Raw genomic sequence first — 22,559 nt, forward strand, 5'->3', positions numbered from 1 at the left:
GTCTCCCTACTTTTTCCTCTTCCTATGGATGGGAATGGAGAAGCAGCAAAGAACAATCAATTACCTCTGAGAGACTTCACCTTTCTAAAACTATACATAGCCCCAATAGTTCAGGTAGCTGAAATGGCACCAAACTTTAGCTTTCTTCTAATCAATACCCTCTGATTCTGTTTGCTGACTGCTTCAGGGATTTTCTTAACTCCTACTTTTTTTTTTTTAATTGCTTCTTTTTATTGTCTTTTATTCCACTGGCTTTTTAAACTCCTAATGGATCAAATCAGAGCTTTGTCATAGTTATGGGTTAAACTAAAAAAAAAAAAAAAAAGCAACTTTGCCATTTATAAATTCAACAACTCTTATTTCATTTTCCCAATTTTCAGTTTCATATTTCCTTATCAAATTTATTTAAAAACTGAATGCTACTTTCAGTTAAAGCTTTGTACTCTCCCAAAAGGGGTAGATTTTCGCTATTTTTTTTTAATGCCCTCTTTCCCAAAATTTCAGTCCCATATTGGAAATGAGCTTGTATAATTCAGTTCAATTCAACTGATAATTAACTACATCCATCATTAAAGTTTCTTTGCTAGGGTGTAATGATTTTTTAAAAAAAGTTTGAACTTGAAGTCAAGTAGAGTTAAATTCAAGTCCTACCCCAGAAATTTGAGGCCCTGGATAGCACTACCTCTCTTAGCATCCCTTTTTTCCTCTACAAAATGAGAATAACAGTAACAATAATAGCACCTACTTTTCAGATTTGTGAGTATTAAATGAGATAATAATGTAAGGCAAACCTTCAGGTACTGTTTAAATGTTAGCTGTAATAAAAATATAAATCAGTATGTAATTTATTAGTATATATACATATATACATATATATACATATAAATTAGTATATAATATATTCTTATATGTCATATAAGAATATATTATATACTTATATGTATAATAAGTATATTAGTATATAAATTAATATATAATAAGGTTAGAGGTAAATTGCAAAATAGTACTAGAGATTCAAAGAGTGAGGTTCTTCTGATGTTCCTCTCCTTCCTCCTCATTTGTATATCTTTTTATCATATACCTTATTTTTAAGAAGCAGCAAATTCTACCATAATCTTCATCCTTTCTACACTAGTCTATTCCTCCTCTTGCCTTCCTTTATTTTTCTCATGTTAAAACCTCAGAATGGAACCAATCTATCCACACCCATATCTTCTGTTTTTCCTATTTGATTCTTTTTGCTTGTATGTTATGTTATGTATGTTAAAATGCTGACATTTTTTGTTTGCAGATTTAGGGTCTATTATATGTTACTTATTGTTTTTTATTGAATTTATTGAAGATTATTTGGTCTGCTGCAAACTTAAGGCTTTTGCTAGAGCGAGTATGTGGCAGCTGGGCAGCAACAGATAGCTTTAAATTTATCTTTTAATGAATTATGAGCTCTACTGGAGTAAATAGCTAAGACATTTTTAAAAATTGGGCATCCTATAACTTTTATATTCAAATGAATATTGACACTTTCAAAGCAGTAATCTTAGAGGCAAAACATTTTTTTTGATATCATTTTTGTCTTCTTCAGATCCTGATCTAAGAAATGATCAAGAAAGAATGTGAAAAGTTACAGTTGAAGTGAATAATATTTTTGTTCACAGGAGCAAGAAATAAACATGGGAAAAATACTGAGTTCTTTTTAAGTCAACCATGAAATAATAGTTAGAATTATTGTAACTATTATTTCATAATGTCTCAAATGCCATATTTCAAGTTTCCAACAGAACTTCAAGAGTAATATTTGTTATTTAATGTTGATAGAACCACTTCTGGACCCAGAAGGGCTAGTGTAATGCAACCCCATCTTTTCCACTAAGGAATCCCTCTGCTTTGTATCTGGATATTCTACTTTGATTAGATATAGTCCTAGAGGAGCCTAGTCTCATGATAAATTTACTTAAAGGTTATATTATGACTGAAGTCTTATAGGGAGTGAGGGAGTATCATTCAATAAAAATGTGGCAGGTACATATATTCCTACACTCACAAGGAATCCTAAGGGGAAGCTAGATGGGGCAATGGATAGAGCAGTAATCCTGGAATCAGGAGGACCTGAGTTCAAATTTACTCTCAGGCACTTAATGCTTACTAGGTATATGACCCTGACTCCAATTGCCTCGCTAACAATCTTAAACATAAAGACTCAAAGCAGATATTAATAGAATAAGTTAAGATAGACTTTAATAACAGTTAAATACTGTTAATACTTGTGTATAAGTATAATTTCCTAGAAGGCTGATTCCTAAACATTGGAAAATAAAGCATTAATTTTGCTTAAAATTTTATTTTTCACTTTCACTACACATTATTCAGGCAGTTTCTACTACGTTTCATGGTAAAATGTCTAGTCTCGGGCCAACAATTACTAGTAGTCATTCTCTCAGCTCCAAATCAATGAAACCCAGAACCTCTGGACCTCTTAAATTCAAATAGTCGTCTCCATTCTTTTGTACATCTCCCTCAATATAAATACTTGCTCACTAAAATGAGAAAAGAATAAATGAAAGGCTGAAAAGGAAGCCTAGAGCCTAAGCAAATGTGCCTACTTCAGCTTTCCTATTAGTGGCCACACGGGTGCGCCATGATGTTGATAGAGAAAAGCCAGCTCTTCTCCCCTATTCACTGGAAGTCTCCCTGGAAAGCTAAAGGAAGAAGGACCAGAGGGGTAACTGTCTCTTCTTTTAACTATTAATTCAGTAACCTGTCCTCCTGTCATTAATACCAAGGAGAGGAGGAGCATCATATCACTTGTGTTTTGCCTTACCGAAACAACTGATTTACCACATGGCTAGAAATAGTCCCTGAAGCTTCTACATAGGACTAAGAAAAAGAACTCTGAGCATCCTGCATCAGATGGACCTTGTCACACTTGTCCTACTTAAATTTCCAAATCACATTTTCAATCTCCTTAAGTAGTTAAGCACAAATTTGAAGATGAGTCATTGCCAGTTTTAACTTGCATAAAATTTGTTTAAAATAAATTCCATTACTAGAGAAATAGATAGCGTTTGCCCTCTAGTGGTCTCAAGAATCATTTGTTTAAATTGTAATGAGTTGAATAGTCTGTGAACTAAATAAAAAAGGCCTTGAAAGTATTTTATATAGAAAATGTCCTCTGTAAGTCATTCTGATTTTCTTCACTTCATTTTCTGTGAAAGTACAAGTATTACTTTCATTCTATTTGTAATAGGTCTATTAATATTTCCTTGAAGTTCATGGATTCTCTTTGCTCGTTTTTATGTAATTATTATTGGTTTTTAGAAAATCTCTCATCTGCCTAGCATGAGATTGCAGTGGCCTGGGTAGGGGGGATAGGGGGAAAAGGGGTTAGAAAAGAAAAAAATTGAAAACGCTATTTATGGTAATGCAATTTACCACTGAAGTAAGCAATTTATATAATCAGATCCAGTTAGGGATAAGGGTGAAAGGATGCAAAAGTCAATTATCTGGCCACTGGACCCAGATGGCTCTGGAGGAAAAAATTTAAGTCCGTAAGACCTGAGATACATCTTGCTTAACCATAAAATTCCATGATGATAAATTTGTCACATGTGCAAATAGATTATTCAAAGCTTACCCTCTTAACAAAAAAGAGGGGAACATATTCTCCAACGCCTCACAAAGGCTCAATTATTAAAAAATTAAAGCTGAGACAGACAGATATCTAGAATTGAAAAGATTGACCAAAAAAGAGACAGCTGGGTACCAAAATTCATATCAAAAGAATATCTGTATAGACATGCTACAACATGGTTATCATAAATCCTTTTGTGAGTTCTTCGTCCTGCTCAAAATGTGGCTTGCCTTGAGGGAAACTGAAGAAATTAGGTCAATTTTCTGGATGCCAATGCTCCTAGAGGAACTGCCTGAGAAACTGGACCAACTATACTTCTTCCTGACCAAAGCTGAAGATGCTGAGCTCACAACTTGCTACAAAGAAATGTACAATAATATACTTGCTTTGGCCCTTTACTTTGACAATCCAGATGACAAGTGGTTGAGGAATTACTTTTATGAACGATGTTTTAAGATTGCTCAACTGATCAAAGTTAAAGATATAAAAAAGCTAGCAGAAGCCTTTGCAAACATGGGTCTTCTCCATGAGGAAAAGGGTCAGTTTGAAGAAACTGCTGAACATTATGAAGCTTCAATGAAATGACAAAGGGATGGCTATGGCCATTTTCTCAAGTGGCTTGTGAAAATCTTTGGAGGATTTGCACATTACTAGTAGAAAAAATGCTGAATGACAAACAATACAAACAGGCTGTCAGAACTCTACTGAAAACTTGAGAAAAAGCCAAAAAAAAAGAGAGGTGGCAGAAAGATGGAAAAAGAAGTTGCCTTTGCTTTAGGCTTAGCTTGTCATTCAACTGGAGAGTTCAAATTAGCAAAATAAGCTTTTGAAGTTTTCTCAGATATCTCCATTGCTCTAGATGATTCTATTAACTTAAGCAATAATGAAAGTCTTGGTAAGGAAAAACAATAGAGTCTCATGCTTACTTGGAAAAAGTTGTAGAAATTGCAAAAAAAAAAAAAAAAAAAAAAATACCAGCCAAAAAATAAGACTAGTAGAAGCCTGTACAATGTTTGGGGACATTTACAGTGTAAAAGGATTCTTTAAGCAAACTTTTGATACAACCACTAAGTTCATGGGTATCCTATTGATGAACAAGACCAGAGTCCACTGTGAAACTGCCAAGCTCACCAGATGGTGCATAGAATCTGCTGATTTCAACAGCCTTAATCACTTTCTGGCACAGAAAGAGAACTAAAGCAACATTTTCTCCGAAGCTGGAGAAGTCTATTATCTTCAAAAACAGGAGGCTTTCCAAATAATTGACCTGGAGTCAGACATTAACAGCTATTGGAAGGATGAGGAGTGTGATTATTAAAGAGGCTTGAACAGCTAAAAATCAAGAGGATATAAAATCACTTTGAATCTTGAGGATTTATTAAAATCAGATTAAATTAGGTATGTCCTGGCACAATAAAACTCACCATGATTATGTATTTATACAGTTATTCAAATCACAGGAATCATCAATATGGTAGTCTATTAAAATCCATAAAAATAAAATGCCCCCCAAAAGATTTTTTAAAAAGTATTACTTAGCAAGAAAATGAATGACTTACATTAAAACTGTCATTTTTCCCTTCTGTCTCAAGAATAGTGATGCTAGGAATTAAAAGTCTAGTTAACTGTTTCAAGTACATCCATTTAAGGTTTCTTCTAAGCTAACAACAACAAAAGAAAAAATTAGTATTTAGTAAAATTCCAGAGATGCTTTTCTATAAGGAATGAATCTTTTTGCAAAAAGGTACCACTTTGTTCTTCAGGGCTGTTGCAAATAATTCATTGCCTAGAAAACCCATTGTCTGTTGTCTTAGCTAACAATATGTAATCTCCTCTGCCCAGATCAACAGTGACTGAGTGCAATCACGACCTATAGAAACCTAGAATCTAGAGATCCTTAGAAAAATTTTGGGCCCGTCTCCCTTGCAAAGTCCAGAAGATTTGGTTAAAGTGAATTGAAGAAGCCCCTGATACATTTTTAAAGTATATGAGATTTTTTTAACACCATTTATAGGGTGATAGCTGTTAGAGAACTCTGTGAATATATAAATCTATTATAGTACAAGACTTTTTGCCACTTTTAAAAAGAATTTTTTAAGAAATGATGCAAAAATCAATGGTAAGAAATCATCTCTGGAGGAAAATGAAAAAATATGTGAAGTTGAAAGACCAAAGGCTTTGTCTCAACAAGAAGAAATACCCTGGGTGATTGAGGTGAAAATGACAGGTTTCATAGCTAAGGTAAAGCATCTTATACATTAAGTAAGGGAAAAAGAAACACCTCAGTGTGAAGAAAAGGAAATCTCAGGCTCAGGCTGACAGTTGATTTAGAAGAAGGGGAAAAAAAATTCTCTCAGCTGCCTTAAGTGAAATCATCTGAAGGACTCAAGTAAAACTCAGCTTCTAGTGGTAAGAAAATTAAGCAAATTCGTCTCTCCCACAAGAGAAGGGCATCCTCAGATTTATCTGAGGATTAAAGAAAAGGCTTTTGGTTTCTCTCTCTTCTTTCAAATGAAAGGGCTTCAACTAAAGCTGATCACCATATAGAACTTCAGCATCTACTTTTGAGGGAAAAAAGATACTTAAAAAAAAAAAACTGCCTATGTGGAAAGGAAAGAACCCCAACTTGACTTGATTTTCACAATAGAAGAAACTTATCTTGAGGTTTCTTCAACAAAAAGAAAATGAAAAAGAACTCTGTGATATTATGGATGACCAAGGCACAAATCTAGAAGAGAAAAATAACTCAAAAATAGCTGTTTTCAAAATGTTAGAGAAAGAATCAACTTGCCCACAAAGCAATTAAAATAATTTGGTTTTTGTTTTTTTTTTTTTTTTTGCTGAGGCAGTTGGGGGTAAGTGACTTGCCCAGGGTCACACAGCTAGGAACTGTTAAATGTCTGGGGTCAAATTTGAACTCAGGTCCTCTTAATTTCAAGGTTGGTGCTCTATCCACTGTCCCAATTAGCTATCCCTAGCATTAAACAAATGTTAACACTTTTTTAAAAATTAAGGTTAAAAATGAAATGAGAACTATAGAGAAGAAAATTAGAATGAGGATCAATAACTTAATATGAGGTATAAAAATGAATCAAATAAAATATTTAGTATAAAAAGTTGGATTTAAACCAGGAATACAGAGTTCGTTTAATATTAGGAAAATTCAGTAATATTAATAAAAAATCAACAAAAGCCATATGTCTGTATCAATAAATGCTGAAAATGCTTTTGACAAAGTACAACCCCTATTTCTGTTAAAAAAAAAAAAAGCATTGGAAAAATCAGGAATAGGTGAACAAAGATAAATTAGGATCCTTTCAAATAAATCAAGGGTGTATTAAACATAATTACCATGATCTCTTCCATTTGACATAGCACTAGAAAGGCTGCCTATAGGAATAAGATGATGAAAAAAAAAATTGAGGGAATAACCATCAGTAAAGAAAACAATTAACACTTTTTTCACATAATCTGATGATATACTTTAAAAATGCTAAAGAGTCAACTAAAAATAAATTGAATTGATAATATTACAAACTTCCAGAATATAAAATTAATCTACCTAATCATTAGCATTTTTATATAACCCAATAAAACCTAGTAAAAAGAGAAAGGGGAAATCTATTGAAATTTACTATGTATAAAATATTTAATAATTTATATGCAAAGATACAAGATCTATTGGATAAATACTCCCCACAAACAACAGTTTATAAAAATACAGAGTTAACTGGAAAAACATTAACTTCTAGCATAATAAATGAGCCAATATAATAAAAATAACAATCATGTCTAAATAAGCCTATGCAATTATTTTTCCATTTTAACTGTGAAAGTTCTAGTGATATAAAGAACTAGGAAAAAAAAGAAATTCATGTGGATGATAAAAATCATCAACAATTGCAAGAGAAATTATGAAAAAAAATAACGAAAGGGAACTTCCCTGTGACACATCAAATTGCTATATACTACAAAGTAGTTATTATTAAAACAATTTGGTGCTGCTTAAAATTGAGAAATACATTAATGGAACATATTAGGTAAGCAACACATCGAGATAAATTTGTATGTTTTAGTGTAGTATAGTACATTAGTAACTCAAAGACCTGACTACTAAAGACTCAACATTTGACAAAAACTCCTGGAAAACATTGAACAGAAATATAGGAGAAATTTAGATTTAGACCAGTTAGACCAATTAAATTTAGACCAATAGCACATACTCTATATATCTTATAAACTAAAAATGGATATATAATTTAGGTTGACATAAAATAGCATGTCATAGCCAAATAAGAGAAATAATCTGCTCTTTGCATAGGAAAAATAAAACCAGACAAAAGAAGCATTCTTCTGTAGGCCAGGTTCTGTTTTCTGCCTCTCAGTGTTATCTCTACCAAATTTCCACCTTTACCCCTATCATCTTAGAAACATTTAGGAAGAAATGTCTCAACTTGTCCTTTTTGTTGTCACTCTGTTACTCTTGCTATCTATATCTATCTATTCCTTCATTTCTATGTTTGGGAGTTTTAAAAAGCAAATAATTGCTTCAACTCTGATTTTCTTTTTAAAATTGTTTCATACTCTAATTATTGAATGTCCATCTTCTGCCCTGTACAATTAAGCTTAGATTTACTCAAGTTAGTCTGCATCCTAAGTTCCAGTACTCTTTGGAACATGTTATTCAATTCTCTTCTCCTCTAGAGTGAAAAATTCATTCATTCATTTCATTTATCATCATTTCTGGTATTTGCACAGATCAGAGACCAACCTGTTGTAGGACAGCTAATTCCAGATTGCTACTTGGAACTCGAGAAGAAAATTTTATTGGAGCGAAAGAATGTTCCCACTGAATTTCCAGTAATCAGTCAGAAACGATTGGTACAGTTAGTAAAAGAAAATCATCTACAGTTGGATGAGAATGAACTTCCTCATGCAATTAACTTCCTAAATGAATCAGGTATTTTTTAAAATTCTGGTTTTACTTTTTCCCCCAGAGTTTAAAAATAAAAGTTTAACCAAAACATTGAGTAATGAAACTTAAATTCTAAATATAAAATAAACCATTTTTGAAAAGATTCACAAGATCATCTTAAAATAGGATGCATGTGTGATCTGCTGTAGACTCATAATACCAAGTCATAGGAAATGAAAAGTTAAGGATTTGTTTTTCTGTTAGACATTCAATTTTAGGGCAATCGGTTTTTTCAATGAGGAAACTAAAGCAGCCAGATATCAAAATAACTTGCTATAGATGCTCGTACCAGCAGGATCTAAACCTTAGAACATTCAGAATGTCATTATCCAGAATAGAAAAAATTATTGATCCAACTTTAATGTACTTAAAATGATATCTGAATGAAAATATTAAATGAGGAATTGAGATAGGAGCTGTCACATTAGATGCTATTTCCTTGATTTTCTTGACAAAAATATTTTCATAAAAATTTGAAATAATTTTTCCTTTCTCCAAATTATTTAAATATTGGATTATTCAGATATTAAATTTGTAGCTTATTTTTGACACAGAATGTGTTTATTTATAACATACATCTAGTGGTTGGATGAAAAGAAAAAACTCAATTTTTCTTTATCTTTAGATATAAGATCTATGTCAAATAAACATTTATATAATGTTATATGGTTTGCAAAGCAATGGCAATATTACTGCATTATGGCAGTAGAGAAGCAGTATTTTATAGTGGATATGGAACTACCCTTAAAATCATACAATCAAGGCTTATATCCTTTCTCTAAAACATAAACAAATCACTTATCCTTTTAATGACACAGGAATTTCTCTGAAACTGTGAGTTGCAAAAGAATTGCAGATATGCATTGGCAAAGGGAGTTTCCTTACTGTTGAATTCCTTACACTGATCCTGAAGTGCAAATAACAAAAAGTAAAAAATATTGGGAGTCAGAATTTTCTAATGGTTGGAATTGTGTTCCAGGTGTTCTGCTACATTTCCAAGATCCAGCATTGCAGTTAAGTGACTTATATTTTGTGGAACCTAGATGGCTATGCAAAATGATGGCACAGGTTAGTCATTTGTACACTAATTGTGGAGTGTGGGGGTAATTATTGTCAAATCATGGGCAAAAAACGAAGAATTTAAAGTTGTGAAAATAATCTGTGTCTAAAGTAGAAAGTATGACTTATTCATCTGCAAACATTCATTAAATCCTATTGCCATGTATCCGGCATTCTATTAAGTACTGGGAATATAAAGACAAAAATGAAATAGTTCTTGTCCACAAGGAGCTTATAGTCAATTGAGGGGAGCATTAATAGCAAGAGAGATCAGGAAAGGTTTCATGTAGAAGTGGGGTTTGAGATAGATAAGTTTTGAATAAAATGGAATACTAAGAGGCATTAATAGGGAAGGTCTGTTTTCCAGGCCAGCCAAGATGGAGAGCCTATACAAATGCAGGAAATTAGAGAGTGCTATATGTGAGAAACAGTAAGAATGAAAGCTTAATGGGAACCTTAAGTTTGTAAAGGGGAATAGTATACAATAAGTTTGAAAAATTAAACTGGAGAAAAAGGCCTTTAAGTACCCATCGAAAGAGTTTGTGTTTGAACTGATGAGTAATAGGGAGCTATTTGCATTTACTGAGCACAGTAATATATAGCTTAAGAATATCACTATGGCAGCTCTGTGGAGGCTGGAATGGTATATTGGTGGCTTAGTGGAGAGAATTGAGGCAGAGAAATAACTTAAAGAAATACTGGGAAAAGGTAGAATTACATTTAGGTGAATATATCATTGGAAAGTTATCTCATAATATATGTTTATCTCAGAATCATATCATTTAAAATTGGAAGGAACTTTTGAAGTCACATCTTCAACTTCCTCTTTATTTTATATACTAGGGAACAGAGACCCATAGAGGTTAAATGATTGTTGCAATCATGAAAGCAGTAAATGACAGTGCTGTTATTCACACACAAATCTTTTAGCTCATTTCTAGTGATTTTGTACATTTTTTTCAGAATTCAAAAATACTTGTAGCATTCTAAAAACATATTTTCTCATGTTTTGTTTGTATCTGATCATTTTTGACCTATACTTGAGATGGTTAAATGGAAGAAAGCAGTTTGACTAATATTTGAACCCAACAAATTGAAGCCCCAAGGCAAGATGACTACCAGAAGATTTAATGCCAATACATTAGAGCATTTGTCTGAGCAGAAACATTCCTAGTTAACTTGGAGGAAAAGTTGAGTCAACACACAGTTGGCAATAATGGAATAGAAATAAAGTAGATAGCTTTCAGAGATTTGGTGTATAAATACTTCTTTTACTCATCTGGATCAGAACACTCTCAAACATCAAAACTGATTTGATGAAAGTGATAGGGAAATTTAGACGCTGCTAAATGAAAAACAGGAACTCCAGAAGGTTTACCAACAGAATGGTTTATTCCTCTAAGAAGACAGCATTTAACTCCATCAAAAGAAAAATATAAGAGAAGTTTAGAGAGATTCTCAATTTAATAAGAATAACAAGAAAGATGAAATTCAATTTTACATGGATAGTAACAATCCAAAGTGCTTTATGATATCCTGAAGGCTATTTATGGCCTATTTATACACCTATGGTATATCACAACTACTCAATGCTGATGGAACCACATTGATTAGTGATAAGGACATTGAGTGCTGAAGCCATTGCCTGGTTAAAATCAGTCCCTCTCTAGCCAAATTTCCAACTGAAGAAGAGATGTTTGAATGCCATTAAGCTCCTCTGCTATGGCAAAATACCTGGTGTTGATTCTATTTCAGCTAAGATTTACAAGGAACGAGGTCCATTACTCATACAAAAGCTGACTGAAATTTTCCAAGTTACATATTGAGAAGGTTATCACCCAGGACTTCAAGGACGCCTCCATTGTCCATCTCTACCACGGGATAGGAAATAGATTGTCATGTGACAATCACATGGAGAGGGAGGGGTCTCTTTCTTAGTTCTTGCCAGAGTTTTCCTTAATAGGTTAATCCTTCACCTGGAAGACAGTTATCTCTCTAAGAGCCAGTGTGACTTCAGAAAGGACCTAGGAACAGTTGAGAAGACATTTATTGCCCAACAACTTCAGAAGAAATGCTTGGAGCAGAACAAAGAACTGTATATAACACTCATCCATCTTATGAAGGCTTTTGATTCTGTTAGTCATGGGAACTTATGGAAAATTATGTCAAAATGTGGTTGTCCAGAAAAGTTTATCAGTATCCTACATCAATTTGATGACAGTATATTTGCCTGGATTCTGGGTTATGGATGATGCTTTCAAGCTTTCCCAGGCACCAGTGAAGTAAAACAAAGCTGTGTGCTTGTTCACATGTTGTCAGAGGCCTTCAACAAGAATGACCATGGCATTATCAACTACCACACTGAGGGCAAATTATTCAACTTGAAAAGCCAAGATAAAGTGGAGGAAGAGTTAGTGATTTTCTTTTCGCAGATGATTGTGCACTAAATGTAGCCTCTGAGGCTGAGATGAAACAGAATATAGATTAATTCTCAGCTACTTGTGCTAATTCTGACCTAACAATTAGCACCAAAGCAACCAAAAGTTTTCCACCAGCCAGTTCTCCACCAACCACACCATCTGGATGTGGAATTGGAGGTGTTAACTCAGTGATATTGATGATAGATGATGGTTCTCTGGTTCACATATATACTTAGTACTTAATGGTCTCTAGTTTACACATAATCGGTATGCTGTAATGGTGTAATTGTAATAGGGTATTTAAGGGCTGAGAAGGACTGGAAAAGAGACTCCTATCTTTGACCAGCCTCGTGCTGGCTCTCTTACCTCCTGCACTAAGATCAAGACTGAGCCAGAATAAAGACTCTAGACTCTATTCTTGATCATCCTTGTGGTGTCTATCCTGCTGAGACCAAGGCCCGTCCAGAGGACCTCCAGAAAGCTAGCCCGGACATTACATGGAACCATCAAGAAATGTAGAAATGTTGAATGCTGTGGATTAAGTTCACTTATCTTGGCATTATAATTTGCAGAGATGTACATGTAAATGGTGAGGTTGATGCATGCAATGCCAGAGTAAATTCAGGGCTTGGGAAGTTCCAAAAGGAAAGGTGGGAAAGAAGTAGTTTAAGACTGCCTACCAAACCGAAGTTTTACAGAGCCATTGTGCTAACTTCATTGTTATATGCCTGTGAAACCTGGACAGTCTACCGTGCCATTCTTGGAATTTGAATTGCTTCCATTTAAGTCATCTTAAGAAGATTATAAAGAATACCTGACAAGATAAAGTACTAGATTTTGAGGTCCTTTCTTAAGCTAAGCTGCAATGAGTACAGCTCCAATCACCTGGCCATGTTCTTTAACTTCTAAACATACATATGTCTAAAAGATTATTTTAGGGAGAACTCACACAAGGCAAGCACTTACATGAAGGTCAGAAGAAGCAATACAATTTAGGTGTCTCTGAAGAATTTTGGGATTGAATGCATGACATGGGAGAAATTGGCAAGGACCATCCACTGTGAAGTGCCCACATCAAAAAAGGTGTTGTGCTTTATGAGTCAAGCAAAATTGCAGTAGCTCAATAGGAATGTGAGATATACAAATTTAGAGACATCTCTCCTCCAAATGTTCATGTGACTTATTTGCACTCAAGCTTTGGTAGAACCTTCTGAGCAAATCAACCATAATCAGACTGTTACCCTGTATCTTGACTACATCATACTGAGCTCATAGCATTCTCTTCAAGAACAAAGGGAAACAATCAGCCCAATCAACTGCCACTGTCACTTCTGCATTGTAGTATAGGCTGTGTAGGCTATGATCAACTCTTGACATGATTACTGTAATAACTGGCTGGTAGATCTTCCTGCCTCAGGCCTCTCCCCACCCTGCTCCACCTTTCATTGAGTCACTGAAAGGATTTTTCTTACACACACACACACACACACACACCTGTAAACTCCAGTGGCTTTCTGTTATCTTCAAGAGCAAATACAAAATACTTTAAACTCCTTGAAAAATTTCAGATTGCTTTACCAATAGGAGAAGAACATTTACTAGTTCCAAGTAGGTAAACTCTAAATATAAATATATTATAAAATATTATAAATTTTCATTTCATTTTTTAAATCATGGAAGTTGGACTATCTGATGCCAGTATTAAGAGTTTCAAAGACCTTCCCAGCCTAGCTCCTTTCTGCCTTTTCAATCTCCTTATTAAAACTTTACCCTCTGATACAGATTCTTGTTTTAGCGACACTGCTCTAGATATTCCACTAAGACACTCCATTTCTCAATCCTGGGAATTTTCTATGGCTATATCCCATTCCTAAAACGTTCTCCCTACTCATCTCCAAAAGCCATGATTTATGATTCAAGTAGATTATTCTAGAATCCCACAAAAAGTGTATTAGATCTATTATAGAGAAAATATAAAAGAAGTATGTGGGAATACTTAGGTAAAAAATGAAATAAGATTAGGGAAGACCTAGAAGGGAATGCATTTTACAATATGAAAGAAGCGAAGTTGATCTTGACTAAGTTATTTTTGTAACTGTAAACAAGAAAAAGTTGTTTAAAAAGAGGGAGGGAGAAGAAGAGATGGAAATATAGGAAGTTATCATCTGAGAGGAGCATTTTAGTTTTTATATGTATCTCCTTAAATGCCTGTTATCTGTGCTAGTAGAACCAAATGAGAAAAATGAAAGACTGTGAAATTGGAATTGACTAATATAACATTATATGTACTATGGAATAGAGATGTTATTTCCACTATATTCGAGAAGGAGATATTAGTTGGTAGGTTCCCTGTGAATTGTCACAAGAAATCAAGGAGGCAAAAAGAATATACCAATTTTTTGCTAATCTTTAACAAGTATGTTTTTATCATATGCCAGGCTAAAGTTTTTAACCCTTGTGTAACATCCTTACTTAATGCAGATGAAAATGTTCTGATCATTTTCTCTTAAGAATAAAACAAAGTATTATAGAGTTGAAACCATTCAGAAGATGCAATTCAATTATAATACTGAAAGTAAATATTTTTCCTTTCAGATTTTGACAGTGAAAGTAGAAGGCTTTGCTAAACATCCTAAGGGTATTATTCAACGTTCAGATGTGGAAAAGTTCCTTTCAAAGAAAAGCAAATTTCCCAAGAATTACATGTCTCAATACTTTAAACTCCTTGAAAAATTTCAGATTGCTTTACCAATAGGAGAAGAACATTTACTAGTTCCAAGCAGGTAAACTCTAAATATAAATGTATTATAAAATATTATAAATTTTCATTTCATTTTTTAAATCATGGAAGTTGGACTATCTGATGCCAGTATTAAGTAACTGCCTTCCCCACCCCCACAATATTATTTCTCCCTCACAGATTGTAAAAGTAGTACATGTTTCTCAAGATTGCTTCTTGTTGAAAAGCAGAAAATGCTATATATGATCATCAGTGGAACTAAATGCTCTGCTAGATCTGTGATTACACTAGTATGAGTATTCTTTCTACCAATGCTGAGTCCAGGCCTTGCATTCTCTGCCATTCTTGTCCACGAATTTCTGTAAATTTAATCAGAGATTTCTTTAGTTTGATCTTAAGGATACCAGTAAAACACTTGTGCTGTACTATCCATTCTTACTTTTTGGAAGAAAATTTCAATTTTATCTATAAAACTTCATGATAAGCTTTATGTGGTCCATTTTTTTTCCAGCCATATCTCTCCTTGTTGTTGTCTTCTATAAGGTAGAAAATAGAAAAGTAATGAAAGAATATAGAATGATAGACTGATTATAATGATGTTTTGTTTGGGAAGAATTCTTAAAGGATGAATCATGAACATGAATTGCCTAAGTGAAGTTAAAAAAAGAATCTCACTGAGAAAGATTCACAGAATTTTAGAAAAAAGGATAGACCTTAGAAATCATTTACTCTAGTTCAACCCCATAATATTTTTAAATGAGGAAATATGAGCATGAAAGATTGACTTAACCAATATATAGCAAGTTAATAAGTACACTTTTGTTTTGTAACAATCATTAGATGGAAATTTGAGTTCTAGTTTAGACTATGTCACTAATAGGCAGTGCAATCTGTCTAGATTTTCTTGAGCCTCAGTTTTTCTTCTCAGAAAAAAAGATTGTACTAGATGTCTGTCTTTTTCTGTTTCAAATCTTGTGATATTCATAACTGTTATCTTACAACAAAGAAATGGAACTAGTTTAATATGTATCTTATTAATCAATCATGCTGCTCTATGGTGAATTCAGAGTACATAAAACTTTTTAAAGGAATATTACATGCTGGGTAATGCTGGTAAATGATTAAAAACAAATTCTCTTGGGGAAAATATATACAATACTTTTTTTTTAATTTCTTTTTTTGTTTGTTTAGCATTTTATTTTTCTCCAGTTACATGTAAAAAGCAAGTTTTAACATTTGCTTTTAAAATTTTGAGTTCCAGATGCTCTCCTTTCTTTCTCCCACCTCTCTCATTGAACAAGAAGTTCAATATAGGTTATACAAGTATAATTATGCAAAATATTTCCATAACAGTTGCGAAAGAAAACAGACCAAAAAAACCTTCAAGAGAAATAAAGATTAAAAAAATTCTTCAATCTGCATTCAGACATCATCAGTTCTTTCTCTGATTATGGATAGTATTTTTCATCCTAAATCTTTTAGAATTCTAGTGGATCATTGTATTGCTGAAAATAATTGTGTTATTCATAGCTGATCATCTTACAATATTGCTGTTACTTTGTGCATAGTACATTTCATGGAAGTCTTTTCAGATTTTTCTGAGTGCCTCCTATTCATCATTTCTAATAGCCAGAATATTCTATCACAATCATATACCACAATCAGCCCTTCCCCAATTGATGGACATTCTCTCAGTTTCCAGTTGTTTATCCCGAGAAAAGAGTTGCTATAAACATTTTTGTACATATAGGTTCTTTTCCTTTTTTTTAAATCTTCTTTGGGATACAGACCTAGGAGTGATATTACTAGGTTAAAAGGTAGGCATGGTTCTATAGCCCTTTGGACAAAGTACTCTACAGACTAGTGGAATCACGATTCCACCAACAATGCATTAATATCTGATTTTTCCCACATCTCCTTCACCATTTGCCATTTTCTTTTTTTTTGTCCTGTTAGCCAATCAATGAAACAATAAATGAAGCCTTGATTTGCAGTATTTGTCTTTTAATTAGAGAAATGCTCATATTGAAATTTTAATTATGAGCTCTGGCATACTTCTAACATGTTTAAAAATAGAAATTATACTGATTGACAGTAATATATATGTATATATATCAGAAGCAGATATATATTTATAAATTATATTTTATATAACTGTCATAACAGACTATAGGAAAACCTTAAAAGAGTTATATGTGTGCATGTGTGTGTGTGTGTGTGTGTGTATACCTGTTCAGTTCTGTTTTCTGTTCTTCTTGACCTCATTTGGGGTTTTCTTGGCAAAGATACTAGAGTGCTTTCCTCCTCTACTTCATTTTACAAATGAGGTTAAGTGACTTGCCTTGGATCACACCGTTAAGTATCTGTTGTCATATTTGAACTCAGGAATATGAATCTTTCTGACTCCAGCTGGCATTCTATCTACTATGCCATCTAGCTTCCCTAGTTTAACTACTTTTTACCTATAAGAGTATGGGTATATTGTCGAGTAACACACAAAATTCCAGGTACCATTCTCTTTTCCAGTGTACAGTTACTCTTTTTACATTCCTTCATCATTAATTAACAAGGATTATAGCACCACCCTCTCAATTTATGGAGAATAAAAGATCCTTCAGAATAATAGTCATAGGAACAGATGTTGGATTATTCTGCTCAATTTGTACTATTTTTAGGATTCTAAGAATGGATGTAAGAAACTAAGCAAAAAAATTTTGGGAAAATGGAAGTAGAAAAAAATTAGCTTAGATCAGAAGGTAGAAAACAAGTTTCTGAAAAATCAAATGAAAAGAACATAATTCATTGTTTCATTGAGCCAATGAGAAATGTTGGAAGAAACATTAGAAGACAGATTGTACTGTCCAAAACAACTAAACTGAAAAAAAAAAAACAAAACAGATTGAATTTGGATAATAAAGAATCATTGTACTCTTTGAAAACTATGATAAATAAAACATCTGGAAATGCCAAATTTTGAAAAGTCACAAAAGTACTCAGATCTAGTAGAATCAGATGACAAACTAACAAAAGAATCTACTAGTCATCTTCTTATTCAATCATTCAGCATTTATGTTTTTTTATCTTTTATCTTTTGTCTATCTTAGTAAGCTATCAAGTTCTGTGTTAAGAGCTTGTATCTGGCATAAGTTTCTGTCCTTTTACATATAGGACATATAAATAGTGAGGATAATCAGGTCAAGTTAGGAGTTTTTAAGGATAAAGGGAAGATGGGAGAGCCATGTGGAAAGCAGGGAAAGAGCCAATGAATAAGGAAAGATTAAAGATAGCAAAGAGAGTGAGGATGATACTAATTACAGTTTTCTGGAAAAGTCAGAAGGTGATTGAATTAAGGGTCCATCTACAAGGGTTTTCCTAAGCAAAAAGGACCACCTATTCTCTGAGTCCTGTGAATAAAAAGCAACAAAGGGATAAAAGATATGTAGAATGAAAGTTAGTAGAGATGGAAGATGCAAATAAAGGTTTGTTTTTTTCAAAATAGGAGAGAGATAAGCAGGTTTGTAGGCAGGGGAAAATGAATCAGTAGAGAGGAGAGATTAAAAGTAAGTGAAAGTGTGGGGATGGCAGAGGAACAATATTTTGGAAGAGAGAGATGGAATGAGATCTCCTGGAAAGTAAAAGGGTTACCCTGAAAAGGCATAAAGCCATTTCATTATATGAGACAAGGGTGAAGAAAGAAGAAATGGTAGGAGGCATTTGTGATAGGAGCTGAGGAAGAAAATGTTTATAATGAATGGCCTCAAAGTATTTGGTATAAGGGAGGATTTTTATTTGAGAGGACAAAAATGCATCAAAGAAATATTAAGAACATACATAATAGGATGAAAGGAAATTCAGAAGAAGACAGCCAAACAGGGCAATTTTGTTACCATTATGTTAAATTTTTTTATCTTAATATATAGTCTTCTCTTTTTTATTTATATTTTGTAGTATTCATGTTTGTTAAGTTTATGATAAAAAGAAAATATTTGTTAAAAAATTGGTTTGTATTTAGTTGGAAATTTATTTAGGTCTCTATCTTATGTAATATGAGAGGCAACATATTATAATTGAGTTAAAACTGAACTCACAGCCAGAAAAACCTGTATTTAATTGCTGCCACTAATCTTGACTTTGTGACCCTAAGCTAGTTAATTAATTCCTAGTATTCTAGACAGTTTCTTTAAGTTGGAGAGAAGATATAAACCTACACTGATAAAAAGGAATTTTCTCACTTGGGACTTACTAGTAGAAGAATGTTTTATGCATGTGCTGGAATATATTAAAGGAAGAATTTTTCAAACTAACAAAAACTAATTTTAAAAAATAGAACAGGGACAATATGGGCTAGTATGCAAGATAAAAATATGGCATCTAAAATATATTAAAAACTCCTTTAATTAAAAATTCTCAGTCTACAAAGGATGAACAAAGAATGAGAAAATTTTCAAAAAAGAAAACAAACTATTAATCATTTGAGAGCAAAAAAATGAGCCTTACCATTAACCAGAGTAATGCATATTAAAAACAATTCAGTACCAATTAACCTGCCAAAAATTATTTTATGGAACTAGAAAAAATAATAACAAAACTCCTTTGGAAGAACAAAAGGTCAAGAATATCAAGGGAATTAATGGAAAAAAAAAATACAAAGGATTGTAGCTTAGCAGTACTAACCTAAAACTATATTATAAAGCAGTCATCAGAACCATTTGGTACTGGCTAAGAAATAGAGTGGTATATCAGTGGAATAGGTTATATACACACAACAAAATAATCAATGCTTATATTAATCTGATATTTCATAAACCCCCAAACTCCAGTTTCTGGAATAAGAACTCATTATTTGACAAAAATTGCTGGGGAAACTGAAAAGTAATATGTCTAAAATGTCATAAACCTATATCTCACACTCCATACCAAAATAAGGTCAAAATGGGTACATTATTTGGGCATAAAGTCTATCCCAAAAGCAAATTAGGAGAGCAAGAGATAATTTACCTGTCAGATCTTTGAAGAAGGGAGAAATTTATGACCAAAGAACTAGAGAACATTATAAAAGACAAAATGGACAACTTTGATTACATTAAATTTTAATAAGTTTTTTCACAACCAAAACCAACAGAAACAAGAGTAAAAGGGAAGTACAAAGCTGGGAAAAAATCTTTACGACCAGTGTTTCTGATGTAGATCTTTTCCCCAAAATATATAAAGAACTGTGTCAAATTTATAAGAATACAAGTCATTCCCCAATTGATAAGTGGTCATAGGATATGAACAGAAAATTTTCAAATAATGAAATTAAAGTGATCTATAATCATGAAAAAAATGCTCTGAATCATTAATTGATTAAAGAAGTGCAAATTAAAATAACTCTGAGATACCACTTCACACCTCTCAGATTGGTTAAGATGACAAGAAAAGATTATGATAAATGCTGGATGGAATGTAGGAAAACTGGGACATTAATGCATTGTTGATGGAATTGGGAAATGGCCCAATCATTCTGGAGAGCAATTTGGAACTATGCTCAAAGGGCTATAAAACTGTGCATACCCTTTGACTCAGTAGTGCTACTACTGGGTCTATATTCCAAGGAAATTATAAAGTAAGGAAAAGGACCCACATGTGCAAAAATGTGTAGCTCTTTTTGTGGTAGCAAAGAATTGGAAAATGAGTAATGTCCATTAGTTGGTGAATGGCTGAATAAGTTGCTATATGCGAAGGTAATGAAATATTATTGTGTTATAAAAAATGATGAACAAGCTGTTTTTAGTAAGGCTTGGAAAAATTTACATGAATTGATGCTGAGCGAAACAAGCAGAACAGGAATACATTGTACACAATAATAGCAAAAATGTGCGATGATCAACTATGAAAGACTTGGTTCTTCTCAGTGGTTCAGTAATACAAGGCCATCTCAGTAGACTTTGGATAGAAAATGCCATCTGCATGTAGAAAGAGATTTTTTTTTTCTGTCCCATGAGATCCCTTTTTTGTTTTGATTTTTCTCTCCCAACAAGATCATGTGTATTATGAATAAATAAATAAAATAAAACCAATTCAGGGGTTGTAGAACATTCTGAGAAGATGGCAGAGTAGGTCAGAAATACCTAGGCTCTCCAGATTTCCTTTGCAAGCATAAGGGAAAATATTACGAAATTAACATAGAACAGCAAAAAAATAAAGAGATAAAGTAGTTGTCCAATATTTTATAATTCTACAAATTCCTTTAATTAAAAAAAAATTAGTTGATTGTCCTGTTGTCTCACTCAGTGTCCTTATAAGCGTATCTCAATTTTTTGTGCAAGGACTAATAAGCCTATTTAACTTGATTTATATTTTATCTAATGTAGCTTTACAAGCTTTCAGGCTAACCAAATACAGTTTCCTACATAATATGTACAAATAAATTTATGGAAGTGATGGGAAATACTAGACTTTTTTTTTTAATGTGTATTTAATGTTCTGGTTATCCTCAATAGGAACATGTTAGTGTGATTAAAATTTTAATGAATACACAAAATGATGATGTTCTCTTTTTTCTCTCTTTTTTAGTTTGTGTGATCAGAGACCTGTAATAGAACTTCCACACTGTGAAAACTCTGAAGTTATTGTTAGGTTGTATGAAATGCCTTATTTTCCCATGGGATTTTGGTCCAGACTGATTAGTCGATTACTTGAAATTTCTCCTTACATACTCTCAGGCAGAGGTATGTATTTAATACCAGTAAATTGATGATAGTCTTTGGCTGGGAAAATAAAACCTTAGAGATTTTTTAATATTTTGAGATAAAAAGTAGCAAAACATATGAATATTATCTATAGTAATGAGTCAATACATCACTTATTCATACTTCATATGCATGAACCTTAATAGTTAGCTATATAGCTGAGAACCATTAGTCTCTAAACAACCCAAATAAATGTGTATCCTAGGCACAGTACTAGCTTCTCAGATGAACAGGGTAATGATGAGAATGTAGACCTCCCACTCAGGGAGTGGGAATAGGAATTCACTCCTATTATTCATTATTGTAATTATTGAGTCCCCACCAACGTGCTTTCTATTTACACAAAACTAATTGTCACAACATTTAAATCAGCAGATAAGAGTGAGAATACTTGCTTGGAAAATATGGGAATAATAAGTGTAATAGAAAGCAAAGCAAAAATATGCAAAATTTAACTATTCATCCACAAATTTTAGTCACACTTCTTCATAAATGTACCCCGTGTCTTTGAAGAAAAGTAGATACATATTTTAAAAACTAGAAGAAGAATAGAGATTAGGTGCTCATGTGCCTACAACAACTCATTACTCTGAATGGCAAGCCTTGTTATCCTTGTTCTCTTAGAAGAAGTGTCTATCATGAATCATTGATGAGGAAAAAAAAACACTTTTCTGCTATTTCCTTTCTAGTCCTTACAGTCCTTCTGCTGGGTGAAATTGCTTTTCTTCTACTCTTGAGCTGCTAATGCAGTAACAGACTCTTTTAGAACTCCTTTGGCAGGATACTGAAGGGATAAACCATTCCCTTAATCTAGAGAGCTGCCAAGTGTCTAAGATCTGAGAATCCCCCCCCCCAAAGCAAAGAGATCAGTAGAGAGCAACTCAGATATCCCTGAGAGATTTCCCTTTATGCTATAGTAAGCCCTAAAAAGCAGTAAATTCAGATAGTTCCCTACAAAGCAACAGAATTTTAACTCTCTTCCAAAAAGCTTCAGAGCCAATCAGTG

At 33.1% G+C, this 22,559-nt stretch overlaps 1 protein-coding gene and 1 pseudogene across 1 annotated transcript in view; both read left to right on the forward strand.

Annotated features, from left to right (window-relative positions):
• The window catches only part of LRRK2 (leucine rich repeat kinase 2), a 180,921-nt gene that overhangs the window by 122,092 nt on the left and 36,270 nt on the right, over positions 1–22,559 (forward strand). The window contains exons 32-35 of the mRNA XM_052000191.1: positions 8,387–8,588; positions 9,583–9,671; positions 14,678–14,865; positions 21,378–21,532. Coding sequence (XP_051856151.1) covers positions 8,387–8,588; positions 9,583–9,671; positions 14,678–14,865; positions 21,378–21,532 — 634 coding nt within the window. The remainder of the gene's footprint in view (positions 1–8,386; positions 8,589–9,582; positions 9,672–14,677; positions 14,866–21,377; positions 21,533–22,559) is intronic.
• LOC127563982 (tetratricopeptide repeat protein 29-like) lies at positions 988–8,356 on the forward strand (annotated as a pseudogene).

Source organism: Antechinus flavipes, chromosome 5 (genome assembly GCF_016432865.1).
Source record: "Antechinus flavipes isolate AdamAnt ecotype Samford, QLD, Australia chromosome 5, AdamAnt_v2, whole genome shotgun sequence".
NCBI lineage: Eukaryota > Metazoa > Chordata > Mammalia > Dasyuromorphia > Dasyuridae > Antechinus > Antechinus flavipes.